Source organism: Furipterus horrens, unplaced genomic scaffold, assembly GCF_987537825.1.
Source record: "Furipterus horrens unplaced genomic scaffold, mFurHor1.1.pri manual_scaffold_10, whole genome shotgun sequence".
Taxonomy (NCBI): Eukaryota; Metazoa; Chordata; class Mammalia; order Chiroptera; family Furipteridae; genus Furipterus; species Furipterus horrens.
The window spans coordinates 43395161-43408957 of NW_028327180.1; the positions used below are offsets into that span (position 1 = coordinate 43395161).

The 13797-nt window shown below is 48.1% G+C and overlaps 1 protein-coding gene and 1 long non-coding RNA gene across 2 annotated transcripts; one reads left to right on the plus strand and one right to left on the minus strand.

Annotated features, from left to right (window-relative positions):
* Window positions 1–596: 596 nt before the first annotated feature.
* On the minus strand, window positions 597–3998 carry ACP5 (acid phosphatase 5, tartrate resistant). Its single transcript, XM_090289650.1, has 7 exons — window positions 3812–3998; window positions 3629–3720; window positions 2675–2764; window positions 2177–2437; window positions 1850–1977; window positions 1383–1728; window positions 597–996 (listed from the first exon to the last, which is right to left on the minus strand). Exons 4-7 carry the CDS (start codon window positions 2435–2437, stop codon window positions 745–747), a joined length of 987 nt encoding a protein of 328 aa, XP_090145776.1. The 5' UTR covers window positions 2675–2764; window positions 3629–3720; window positions 3812–3998; the 3' UTR covers window positions 597–744.
* Window positions 3407–6196, plus strand: LOC149999889 (uncharacterized). The gene is made up of 2 exons (XR_016513583.1): window positions 3407–4081; window positions 5896–6196. It is a non-coding gene; the product is annotated as an uncharacterized LOC149999889 (long non-coding RNA).
* Window positions 6197–13797: the final 7601 nt, after the last annotated feature.

Below are 13797 nucleotides of genomic sequence, written 5' to 3' on the forward strand. Positions count from 1 at the left end.
GCAATGAAAGACAAATACCATGTGATATCACCTAATACAGGAAACTAATGAACAACACAAACGAGCAAAACTGAACCAGAGGCATGTAAACAAGGAGCAGGCTAACAGTTACCAGGGTGGGGGGTCGGGGAGTGGAGAAGGGGGGTAACTAAGGGAAGGGTCTAGTCAAGGAACTAGTATGAATGACCCATGGACATGGACAATGGGGTGGGGATTGACTGTGGGAGGAGTGGGCAGGGTGGAGGGGGAGCAATGGGGGAAAAAGTAGGACAACTGTAATAGAAAAACAATAAATAATTTTTTTAAAAAAGGAGGATGCTTTTATGATGGAGGCATCAGTTGTGGAAGGAAAGAAAATGATGGTGGTGGCTGTCCCTAGGGAGGTGGGCTAGGAGAGGAAGGCTTATGTGTTGTACCTTTTTTTCTGTTTGGTCTTTACCTAAAGTCGCGTCACTGTATGGGGCCTGTTGGTTGTGGATGGGAGGTTAAGAGATGGAGGTGCAGGTCAGCAAGGTGGGGAGCCAGACACTCTAGAATCCAGGTGATGCAACTCACCAGAGAGGAGAGGAAAAGGGACACTCAGGACACACCTGCAGTCTTGCGTCTATTCTTTTATTGAATGTTTGGCAATGACAGAAGGATGTCAGGTTCTAGAGCATGTGTGGTTTTCCTCCTTGCTCAGCAGGACCACACTCAGCGGGGCCCACTGGCCCACTGGCAGGGAAGCGCCTCTGCCTCAGCCCCTCACAAGCGCTCAAGCCTGGCTCGCCGTGGCAGCCTGGTCTTGAAGAGGGACTTGCCAGAGGCCTCGATGTAAGTGATGCTCATCTCCTTGGGGCTGACCTCCACATAGGCGAAGCCGCCCAGTGAGTTCTCAACCCCATAGTGGAAGCGCAGGTAGCCACTGGGAACCTTGCGAAAGTGCCTCTTTGAGGGGTCCATGAAGTTCCCAGCCCCACTCAGTACGTAACCGATGCCGTTCTCATCCTGAAGGTACTGTGGATGGAGGACTCAGGGTCAGTGGAGCCCCCTGCCCCTCAGTGAGGTCAACCACGGGCTTTGTGGTCTTGAGGCGAGGGTCTCGAGTCACCTTGGGCAGGGAACATAAACCCTCTTTGGGCCTCAGTTTCCCCACCTGTAGGAGTGTATTAATCCTAATTCATAAGTCTGCACTGAGTAAGTTATTGGCAACTGGTAGCTATTATGATGGCTTTTAGGGAACTTCGGTTGTTTTTCTGGTTAAAGAGCATGAAGTTTGATAGGGAGTGACATTTGGGAGACCCCTAAACAGCAGGAGGATTCCAGTGTGCCATGTGGCACATCAACTGGGTTGGGACTTCTCACCTGGCTCCCCACCTCACCCCACCTGCAAGGCCCCTCACCTGCAGGTTGTGGTCATGGCCACACAGGTAGGCAGTGACCTTGTATGTGGCCAGCAGTGGCAGCAGTCGATGAACCAGGCAGTGAGTGGGCCCGTGCTCTGCAATGGACCACACCGGGTAGTGGCCAGCCACCAGCACATAGTCCTCCTTGGCCACCGCCAGCTGCTTCTTGAGCCAGGACAGCTGCGTACGGGCCATCTTAGGGTCACGGGGCCTCTGTGGCTGCTGGCTGAGGAAGTCATCAGAGTTACCACACAGTGTCACTGTGTCCAGCATGAAGATGGCCATGGTCACATTGGACTGTGGGATCTTGAAATGCAGGCGGTAGTAAGGGCTGGGGAAGTTCCTGTGGAGGGGATACAGATGGTGAGCACACATGTTGGGCAGAGAGGTCCCAGGGTTGGCTCAGGCTAGTGGGCCCCTCTGTCCATGAGGCTTGGGAGACGGGAGGGGAGCAGCAGGCTCACCAGCGCTTGGAGATCCTGGAGTAGGCAATTTGTGCTGAGACATTGCCCAGATGGTCATGGTTGCCAGCCAGCACGTACCAGGGCACGCTGCGGAGGGAGGGGTCAGAGAACACATCCTCAAAGGTCTCCTGTGGCAGACAGAAAGGGCACCCCCACTACAGGGTCAAGCAGCCACTTCAATGCTCCCAGCAAGTCAGGAGCCGGGAACAAGAGAGATGCTGATTGCTCTAGATCCCCACAAGTGTCAGCTTCCCTCTGCCTTCTTCAAAGTCAAAAGATTGAGTGGCTTCTCTACATGTCCCCCACCCCTACTCCAGGGGCACACACCTGGAACCTCTTGTCATCGGCGTCCTGCACACCTGTGAAGTAGAAATTGTCCCCCAGAGACAGGATGAAGTCTGTGCCCAGGATCTTCGCCGTCCTGGCAATCTCCTTGGCATTGGCTGTTTCCCGGGCTGTATAGAATGGGGCATTGGGGACTCCTCCCCAGTCACCCACAGCCACAAAGCGCAGGACGGGGGCAGCGCCATCAACCAGGAGGAGCACCAGTGAGGCTTGCAGGAAGAGTAGCACTGTCCTTGTGTCCATCTGGGAGGGGAGAGACAAGTGGCTGGAGGCCTGGGGCTGAGGTGTGGGCAGGAGGCTCTTGAGACACCCATTTGCCCTGCTCTGGCCCAGCAGGAAACCCCCAGGGGTGCCCTAGTTCCCAGGGCTTCAGGGCAAAGTTGGCCAGGAGGGTGAGTGGGTGGGTTGGGTCTAGCCAGAGGCCAGGGAGGGTGCCATGCAGGCCCATTCTGTCCTCCCTCACCCGAACCCAGCACTTACCCTGGCGGAGGCACGAGCCAGTCAGCTGGGCACTCCAAGAGGCAGGTGAGTTACAGGGCAGAACTGGCAAGGTCACTGAGCCTTTATTCTCTGGGACGGAAATGGATCATTAGTGAGGATGATGCAGTTTCTCCGGGGACTGTAGCCCGCCCCTTGGGTCATGTGAGCCTTGGAATTCCCCAGCCCTGGCTGAGAGATTGGGGTCGGGGTCTGGCACACACATGCAGCCCCGCGTACCCCCACAGCTTCTGTCTACAGGAGCTTGCTTGTGCTGTGGGTTGGGGTGCCGTTATCTGTGCAAGCTGTGTATGTCCCAGCCAGACACATCATGTGTGTCCATGTTCTCCAGGACGCGTTTGCCTGCCTGTGTTTGGGTGTGTCTGAGCTGCTCTCTTTGTGTAGCCAAGTGTGCCTGCCTGAGTCACCTGTCTGCTGTGTCCCTGTAGATGTGTACACTGAGCCAGCAAGGCCCATGTGTCTGGTGTGCACCTGAATTCTCAACTGAAACTGTGTGGGATGGTGACTTGGGTGTCCCAGTTTTGTGCCCGGGTCCTGTGTGTGTCTGCGTTGTGTCTCAACGTGAGTTGTGTGTATGGTGTGTGCGGTGTATTTGACAACATCTAAGTATGTGTCCCAGGGTCAACCTCCTCCCCCAAACAGCAGGGTCTCCCTTTTCCAGGAAGTCCTGCCCACACCTTCTTCTCCTCCCAACCCCCGTTCCTGCAGGAGGAACCCAGGCAGGAAGCAGCTGATGACTTGGGCATGTGACCACAGACTTTTGACTTTGACCCTCACACCCTCAGCAGCTGCCTGTAGGCTAGGCAAGTGACCCCAGCCTCTGAGGGTAGGTGGGCAGGCGTCTGAGCCCAGAGGCCCTGCACGTGTGGTTTGTGGGACCTGTCCCTCACCTCCCGGCCTCCCGCTGCCCCCCTCATTAGTGCCCTGCACACTCACGCTGGTCCCTACGGTCCTTTTCCGGGGTGGGTCGGGGCACCACATTTAACGCTTGGGCCACTCAGCACTGGCGGGCTATCCCTCGCTGCAGCCTAGTAAAACAGGAAGTGGGTCACGAGACCAGTAGGAGACCCCTCCCACGGGAGACAGCCGACATGTCTACACCTGCAGGGCCGGTCTCACCTTCCGGTTGGCGGGAGGGACCCGGGGTCAAGGTCAACGCCAGGCGCCGGGGGAAGGAGCTGCAGAAGTGCGGGGCGCTCGCCGTTGGAGGTTGCCCCGCTTTCAGGTGACAGTGGCCCACCTGCCCTGCCCGCGGGCTTGGGCCAGCACTGGTGACCTCTGGGGCCCAGCGCTCCCCACCTGGCCCGGCTGGCTCCGCCCCAGAATCCTGCTGGGCCACCCAGCGCCACTCCACGCCTCCAGGTGCAGACAGCTCATCTGTAAAATGGGGTAAGCACTTCAGAGGGCGGCCCATACGCAACAACGGGGCCCCGGGCAACGACGGGGGCCCCGGACGGAGGTTGGGGGACCCAGTTTCCTCCTCCTTCACCGTCGCAGGCTCGGAGTCACTACCTGCTTTCACACTTGGCGTGACACAGACCTGATCCAGCTCTGGGTGGAGCTTCACCCTGGGCTGGGCCACCCTCTAGTGAGGAAGTCTGTTGTCTTCAACCTCAGTCTTCTGTACTTTAAAATGGGTGTGAGGGCAAAGAGTCAAATCTTCCTTAGAAAGAATTCCAAATCATGTTAAGTTGAAACGCCCTTCCAGGAGCTAGAACTCAATTCTTCCAGCCACCTTTTGAGTGTGGACTGGGCTCAAAAGAGTTACTGACTCACATCCAATGCATCAAGAATGGAAAAGCAAAAGATAGGAACTTTACAGTGGAGACACCTGGCAGACACCACTTAACCAGATGGTCCTGGCTAATATCAGAGTAGTAAGTCTGCTTGATATCACATGGCCCTGATATAACGAAGTGAGATGGGCATCTCACTTCTGTGAGTTTCTTCCAGCAAAGGGGCAAATACCAGAGACACCCAAAATGAGGGATGTTCTAAAGAAGACCTGTTCGGTGCTCTGCAAAAATGTCCCAGCCATGAAAAAGGAAAAAGTCTGGGGAGCTGTCACAGACTTGGGGAGACCCAGCAGACACGAGGACACAATGAAATGTGGGGTCCTGGGCCAGAAGGGGAGCGTTGGTGCAATAACTGGTGAGACCTAAATAAAGCCTGGAGTTTCGTGATTTGTAACACAGCTAAGAAACGTAATTTCTTGGTAGTTACAGGTGGATCACGGTTCTAGAAGCTGTTAGCCATAAGGGAAACAGTGAGGAGCATATTGGAGCTCTTTGTACTATGTTTTGCAACTTTTCTGTAAATCAAAAGTATTCCACGTTAAAGCAGTTTACTTTGAAAAGGGGTACAATCCAAGAAACTGAAAAATGTTTCAACATGTATTGAGCACCCACTGTTTGCCCAGTACTGGCTGATACGGGACAGACAAGAAAACCCACTCTGCTGGGGCTGGGCTGACACACCAGAGAAATTTATATTTTAATTATTAATTACTCTCCTTTCTTTGGAGGTTGGGTGGAGTGTTCTTCTTCCATTTTATAATTTATGCACTGTTTGGAGTTTTGTTTTAAAAGCCCTGTTGGTTATTTTGCCAGCAGAACAAATACATACAGACTTCCTCTTAACATGACTGTGGTCAAATGTAAATACAGGAAACAGAGACCTCACTCCAGATTCAGGGCAGTGGTTGCTTTTTGGGGAGATAGGAATGGGAATGGAATCGGGGCTCGGGGACAAAGTGGGCTGGGAAAGGGGCTTCAACTTCATCCTGACTGTTTTCTTTCACAAAAAATGAAAAAAGAAATGATCAGAACCAATTAGGACTAAATATTAACATTTGCTTCTTCATGTGGCCAGCACAGGATTGATTTAGGGGTAATCTATGCTTTCCATATTTTTTAAGCATTTTATTGTAATATGTGGTCTTTATAGAGAAGTTGGAAAATACTGAAAAGCACAAAGAAAACAATTACACTCTCCCATAAAATCTCTGCCTGGAGAGTAACTATCCATTAATTTTTTTTTTCTGTTGATTTTTCTATACCTACATTTATCTTCAGAAAAATGGGATACTAGTGATATCATTTTATAAATCCTAAAGTGTTCACATTTTCTATATATTTAAAAAATATTTTTAATCTTCACCCGAGGGTATTTTTTATTTTCTATTTTTTTTTAATTGCTTTTAGAAAAAGAGGAAGGGAGAGAAAGAAACATCAATTCAAGAAAGAAGCATCAATTGGCTGCTTCCCGACATGCCTGGGCAGGGGATCATAGGTGCTTGGACTGGGGATTGTATGTGTCTGGACCGGGGACCGAACCCACAACCCGGATATGTGCCCTGACTGGGAATTGAACCCACAACCCTCCGGTTATAGGAAGATGCTCCAGCCAACTGAGCCACACTGGCCAGGGCTTCTGTATTTTTTAAATTAAAAAGTGTACGAATGCATGCGCACATGATTAAAATAAATCATATTTTGTGCGGAATGTGCAACGAAACTTGTGGATTCTTGGCTACATCAATCTGGTCATCTCCAGGGTACTGGATAAGCTAGTCTCCTTCTGTCTGCCCAGGGGAACCCTGTTCTGCTGATTTTCTGTGAGGGTGGGTCAGGATTTGGCTCAGAGCCTTCCTCCCCCTCCAATCCTGCCTTGCTTCCCAACTGCAATGTCAATCCCATGGTTGAGTTCCTCCTGTGGCACCTGTGCACCCTGCCCATTCCTCCCTCTCCCCTTGCTCTTACCACTTCTCTGGCCTTCCTGGAATAGGAGCACGCTCTGACCTCAGGGTCTTGGCACTTGCTGGTCCACTTGCCTATAAGCCTCTTCCTTCTCCAGATTCCGCTCACCTCAGCCCTATGGTTCCCTTCCTGTTGTATTCAAGTTTCTTTAATTTATCTAAAAGGCACACCACCCCAATCTGACTCCCTCTCTAGCTTCATTTTTCTCTGTCACCCTTATCACGACCTGACAAAACACACATCTTATTTTTGGTCTGTCTCATCCCCAGAGCGATCTCCAAAGGGACAAGAACTTTTTTGATCTTGTTCCCTGTTGTGTTTCTCTGGCATCTAGAATCTGGGCACACAAAGGTGGTTCTTCAGGACTTATTTGGGGGATGATGGAGCAAAGGGATGCCCTTTCAGGACCCCTCTTCCCTCTGGTATGAAGGTGCAGCCTCCCCCACTCCCCTCTTGGCTTCATCCCTTGAATGGATTCCACCAACTTCTTTACAGCTGGCTTCAATTCTAACGTTGGTGGTGTTGTGGTTGCTAATCTGCCCTAGACACAACTCTCAGAGAGACCGCAGTGATCCCTGATTAGATCATGCATCTCTCTCACATCCTGGTCACAGTGCTCAAGCCATGTTAAGGACAGCATATTCCCACCCCAGGGCCTTTGCACCTCCACAGGATCACACTCCCCCCACCTTCCTGTCATTGAGTACCTGGCTTAAATGCCACCTCCTCAGACTACCCTGACACAATTAGCACCCCATCACCCACTCCTCAGTCTCTACCGTTGTCAAGCACTCCTTCCCCACCCTCTCCACTAAGAGTTCCCATAAAGGCAGGTCTGAATGGACAACCCATGTACACTCAGTGGGGGCAGATGTGGGCATGGGGCTAACACTGCTTCTGACAAGCACAGGTCAGTGAAGGGAGGGGACTCCGGACTGGTACATGTGGTTTAATGAGAGTGCAAGGGCAGAGGCCAGTGGACGGTATCAGGGGGTGGGAAGCAGAGGCTAAACAATGGCCTGGAGCTACGGAGTGGGGACTTGATCTGGAGGGTGACAGGTTTGGAGGATGGGGTGCAAGCTGTTTTCAAGAGATCAATCTGGAAAAAAGCAAGTCAAAGACAAATCTGTATGATTGTCTGCCTATGTCTATTTCCATCTATTTCTATCTATCCATCCAACCATCTGTCATCATCATCTCAATATCTCTGTCTACCTCTTTATTTATCTATCGCTGTTTACAACTATCTGTCTACCTACCTACCTATCAATCAATCACACTATATCTTGATACAGAATTACAAGTGCTCGGTTCTAAACCAAAGAAGAAATTCTGGTGCCAACAGGAACCAAATTAAGAGTGGTATCCTCTGGGGAGCACCTCTATGAGAAATTATTACTTTCTATTTTATTGATTCTTTATTGAATGCCTCTTTAAAAATTATAAGCTGGTAATATTTTTGTAATCAGGAAAACAATATTTACCTAAATAATCATTCTGATGAAAGCGCAAATGATTGTTGAAGGAGGGTAAGCCTGCAGTGAGGGGAACCCAGAGTTCAAAGGTGGTCAAGCCTGGGTGCTCTGCAGCTGTCTGCCTGGGTTCAGATTCCAGCTGTCTGCTGTTATTTATCTGTGGGACTGTTGGCTAAGGACTCTACCTCCCTCCTCCTCCCTCCTCCTCCCTCCTTCCTCCTCCTTCCTCCTTCTTCCTCCTCCGTCCTCCTCCTCCTCCTCTTCCTCCTCCTCCTTCACGTGGGCCAAACCCACAACCCAGGCATGTGCTCTGACCAGGAATTGAAGTGACAAGCCGTTGCCACACTGCTCAGGGCTAAGGAAATTATTTACTCATCCCTGGCAATATTCAAAGCCAAAATGAAAGTTACCAGAGGCAGCTTAGGTTCTACCATGTGCAAAGCTCTGCGATGTGGAGCTTTGGGCCTCAGCTTCCATCTCTAAAATGGTAACAGTAGAGATCTGGTGTGGTTATTGTGGATATTAAATTAGTTAATCTATGTAGAAATACTGAGGGGTGCCTAGCACCTAGGAAGTGCCTTAAAAACACTCACTTTTCATATTACCCATCTGGAACAGTAAAAAAAGAAAAGAAAAAAAAATACAGTTGGTGGAAGAAGAAATTAAAGGCCAAAGTATATTGCTGAAAAATTTCAAAGATGGCCAGGACCTGTACCGGTGTGGGGAGACAGGCTGGGGGAGAGGGAGGCTGTGAGCTAATCCTGACCTATTGCTACAGAAAACCAGCAGACCAGGGTGAAGAGAGGGAGAAGAGCATAGTCAGAAACTTGGAGGTGGTCAGAGACAGAGGCCCTGCAAAATGTCTCATTAATTTTAATCATGTGCCATGCTTTTATACTTGTAATTTAAATTTAACTTGAAAAACACAGACAAGATTTTGACACATGCTACCACAAGGATGAATCTCAAGGACATCATGCTAAGTGAAATAAGCCAGTCACAAAAGGTCTGTGATTCCACTTCCATGAGGTCCCAACAGTAATCAAGTTCACAGACACAAAGTGTATGGTGGGTTACAAGGGCTGGGGAGGAAGGGAGGAGGAGTTAGTGTTTAATGGGGACTGAGTTTCAGTTTGGGAAGATGAACAAGCTCTGGAGATGTAGGGTGGGGATGGTTGCCATTGAACTGGACATTGAAAAATGGGAAAGATGGTAAATTTTATGAATATAAATTTTATGAATATATATAGATCCTAAATTTAAAAAAATCAGAAAGCACAGAGGATAACCCCTAAAACACCCTTATACCACCACACGAAGAAGCAAATGTTAACATTTGGTTCCAATTGCTTCAGATATGTTTTCCATTTAGTGAAAGAAAACAGTAGGGACAAAGCAGTTTCAATTCAAAAAAATCCTGAATAGTTTACAGTGAGAAGTCTCTCTCCCACTCTGGTCCCTCAACTTACCCCTGCCACCACTTTGGAGGGAACAAGCTTACCAGATTTTTGTGTCTCCTTCCAGAGATGATTGATTTCACGCTGGTAACTTTAAATTGAAAAGTATATGATAATTTGGCTGAGTTTAGAAGCAGTACCAGAATGTTTAAGAGAACACATTTTCCCATTTATGTCTAATTTTCGAATGTGTAATAACTGCTAAGGACCTCAGAAGGGTTTGCTTGGTGCAGGCATTTCACAGATGAAAGAATAAAATGTATCACTTTAAGAAATGCCATCTACAATATTTAAGCGATTTCAGGCCACTACATTTCTAAATGGAACCAAATGTGGATCCACTGGACTCTAGGAAAGTGATGGTCCACTTTGCCAGGTGTCATCGTTGTCGGCAGCCGTCCGTCTCGAGAGACGATGGTGTAGCTTCTTAAGAGTCTATCTGCACCGCCGAGAATGGCTGTGCAGTCCGACTCGGGAGTGACACGGTATCTGTCTCCTCCCGTGTTGAATCGACATCTTGCGATGACGCTGGAGTGTCCTCTCCAGTGAAGCTGAAGCTACAGAGCCTGGGCAGGGTGATATGGAGGGTCTGCTGTTGCCCATGCAGCAGACCCCCCCTCTCTTCGCAGCTGAAGGGTCCAAGGGAAAGACGGAGTCAATACAGCTTGGCTTCAGGTGCGCCGCAGGAGTTGCCGGTGTTGACTACAACGTCAAACCGCCTTAGGGACTCCGGCTCCGGATTTTCTGTCGGGGGTTTACTCCCTTAGCCTTTCCCTTGAAGAGGTATGCCGCAAGGCAGCGGTTTGCCAGGTGTAAAAGTAACATAATAGCTGTAATTGGAACTACAGGCAGAAGGGAAACCGTGTTTCTCAAGGTTTAATTTAAATGGATTATACACTTGCAAAGAAACTACAAAGATGGATTTCCCTAGGCTCTAAAGCTGCCCCAAACCCAGACACTGTAATGAGTTTGTTTGAATTAAGGAACGGAAGGCTAGTGTGGCTGGGCAGAGGTGTCGAGGGGGCAAGTGGGAGGACGTGAAGGCAGAGAGGTGAGGAGCGGGTGTGGGGCGCAGATCGCATCGGCTTTGCGGGCTGCGAGGAAACGAGCTTTCACCCCCAGAGAAGTGGCTCAGTGGAGAATTCAGAACAGAGGAGGGATTTATTTTAGATTTTGCATTAACTTTCACTTGCTCTTGAGCTGCGGGGCACTGCCACTGGGTAGCTGGAGTAGATGGGAAAAACTGGGTCATGGGGGGCTTTCCTCCTCTTACTCTTTATTAAAAAAAGAAGAAGAAGAAGAAGAAGAAAGAAAGGAAAAGAAAGAAAAGGCGCGGAAAACCCGAGAGCGCCCTTCGGACCCTTGACCTGTTCATTGCTTCCCCCGCGTGGCCACAGTCTGAACTGCAGCAACATTCTGCAGACCGCCCTTTTTGGCGAGCAAAAGCTCTTCCCAGCCCCACCGTGCGGGGCGCGGAGAGTCCTGCAATGGATCCAGTCAAAGACTGCTCTAGAAAAACTCCCAGAGGAGGGATGAGTGAAATACGTGGGGAGTCAGAGGTTTCCAGGATAACCAGCGGTTCTCAGGAAATTGGAAATAGTGTTGGCTCCAGAAAGATTTTCAGAGGAGGGGTCTTTGGGCAGCATCTTCAAGGACCAGCAGGAGTTTTACAGGAAGGCACAACAGGAAAAGTCATCCTAGACAGAAGGGCCTGTGCAAAGCAAGGTCAAAACTGAACTTCTGATATGCCTTCCGTCTCCCTAAACCACTCCTCTCAACCTGGGTCATGGGGTTACTATTTGAGTACCACACCTAGTACCTGTCCTGAAAGCTTCTCTTCCTCTCACTCCTGCCATTCTCATGGCCACGACCCAGGGCTGGACACACATTACCTAGGTGATAGGTGCCTGTCCTAGCCTTTTAATTCCTAGTCATTCATCCCCTGTCCCAAAGGTATCTTTCCCTGTCACTTCCCTGCTTACACAACTACCATGGCTCCCCAGTGCTCTGGAAAGGAACTACCAGCCTGTCACCTGGTGTTGTGGAAGACCTGGCCCTGCCTGCCCCACCGTATCATTGCATGAACAACTACACAAGCAGCAGTAACAATAACAGCACTACCCCTACTTACTGAGGGCCTACATGATGCCAGTCCATGTGCCATGCAGTTTAAAGGCGGCTTCACAACAGCCTTATTTTACCAAAGGGCAAACTGAGGTTCAGAGAACTCAAGGGTCTTGTCCAAGGTCACCAGTCTGTGTGTGAACTTAATTCTTTCCAACTCCAAAGCTCAGGCTTAACCCCAACACTCTGTCCCCTCCATGACACATTTCTGGTGTGATGGGTTTTTATTCTGCCATTGTTCTGTCTTAGTCAGCTCAGGCTTCTATGATAGAATACCACAGAGAAGGTGGCTTGAACAACAGATGTTTCTTTCTCACAGTTGTGGAGACTGGGAAGTCCAAGATCAAGGTGCCAGCCAATTCAATTCCTGGTGAATGCTCTCTTCCTGAATTGCAGACAGCCACCTTCTTGCTGTGCCCTCATATGGCAGGAGGAAGGGGAAGATGTCTGTGGCATCTCTGCTTATTAAAGGTACTATCCCAAAGTCCCCATTTCTAATACCATCACATTGGGTTAGGACTTTGGCATAAAAATTTGGGGAGACACAAACATTCAAGTCTATAACATCTTTCCTTCAAATACTTGAGCCTAATTCCCTTCCCCTTGAGGGTGGATCAAACTTTAGTGATACTCTTTAATATTATTGTAGATTTACATGCAACTGTAGGGAATAATACAGAGAGATCCAGTATACCCTTCACCCATTTTCTACCAATGGTAACAACACCTTGCATAACTTGAATACCCTACCCCAACCAGGAAATTGATACAATCACTGACCTTATTCAGATTTCATCAAATTTACATGCACCTGGGTGTGTTATTTAGTGCTTTGCAGTTTTATCATGTGGGCAGATTTGTGTGGCTACTACCACAATCAAGATACAAAACAGTTCCATTACAATGATCCCTTATCTACCCTTTTATAACCAGTCACCTCCAACACCTGGGAACCACTCTTCTATTATCCATGTCTATAGTTTTGTCATTTTAATAATGTCACATAGTGTAGCCATACAATGAAATATTACTCAGCAATAAAAACAAATGAAGTACTGCTACATGCTACAACACAGATGAACCTTGAACATATATTACTAAGTGAAAGAAGCCCATCAAAAAGAACCATATACTATAGGAGTCCATTTTTATGGAAGACCCAGAATAGGCCAATTTACTGAGACAAACTATTTTAGTGGTGCCTAGGGCTGTTGGGTGGGTGCAGGGGGCAGGGGTAATAGCGGCTGAGACCTAAGGGGTGTGCGTTTTTTGAGGGAGTGATTTTAGTTATTGCTTTAATTTCTTTAATAGTTTTGAATTGTTCAAGCTTTCGATTATATCCTCACTCTGTTTTCATAAGATATATTTTATCATTTTTCCCATTTTAGCCAGGGTTTTATAATTTATTGATATGTTTGTTATCATACTCTTGTAATTTCAATACTTCTCTTTTTCATTCATGGTATTATTTGTTTGTGGTTTCTAGTTTTTCCTTGATGAATTTCACTAGAGGTTTGTCTATTTTGTTCTTCTTTTCAAGGAACTAACTTTTGGCTTTGCTATCTTTGGTACTGTATCTTTGTTATCAATTTCATTGACTTTTAAAATTATTTCCTTCCCTCTACTCACTTTCTTTTTCTTTTTCTAACTAACATTGTATATTTACCCATAAGTTTTCAGCTGTTTTCCTTTCAGATATTAACATTTAAAATTATAAATTTCTCCAAAGAGGACGTACAGAAGGTCCATAGACACATGAAAAAATGCTCAACATCACTAGCCATCAGAGAGATGCAAATAAAAACCACAATGAGATCCCACTTTACACCTGTCAGAATGGCCATCATCAACAAATCAACAAACAACAAATTCTGGCGAGGATGTGGAGAAACGGGAACCCTACTGCACTGTTGGTGGGAATGCAGACTGGTGCAGCCACTATGGAAAACAGTATGGAATTACCTCAAAAAAACTAAAAATGGAACTGCCTTTTGAACCAGCGATACCACTGCTAGGATTATACCCCAAAACTCCTAAAACCCTAATTCAAAAGAACTTAGGCACCCCTATGTTCATAGCAGCACTGTTTACAATAGCTGAATGCTGGAAACAGCCTAAGTGCCCATCTGTAGAGGAGGGGATTAAAAAACTGTGGTACATTTACACAGTGGAATACTATGCAGCAGAAAGAAAGAAGGAACTCCTGTCATTTGCAATGACATGGATGGAACTAGAGAGAATTATGCTTAGTGAAATAAGCCAGGCAAAGAAAGAAAAATACCATATGATAT

What these genes read in the sequence shown, in the direction of transcription:
- ACP5 (XM_090289650.1), bottom strand. Translation starts at nt 2,437, where the DNA reads ATGGACACAAGGACAGTGCTACTCTTCCTGCAAGCCTCACTGGTGCTC. An exon ending in TCCAGGATCTCCAAGCGCTG is followed by an intron (nt 1,729 to 1,849) that starts GTGAGCCTGCTG and finishes TCCCCTCCACAG; the next exon opens with GAACTTCCCCAGCCCTTACT. An exon ending in GCCATGACCACAACCTGCAG is followed by an intron (nt 997 to 1,382) that starts GTGAGGGGCCTT and finishes CTCCATCCACAG; the next exon opens with TACCTTCAGGATGAGAACGG.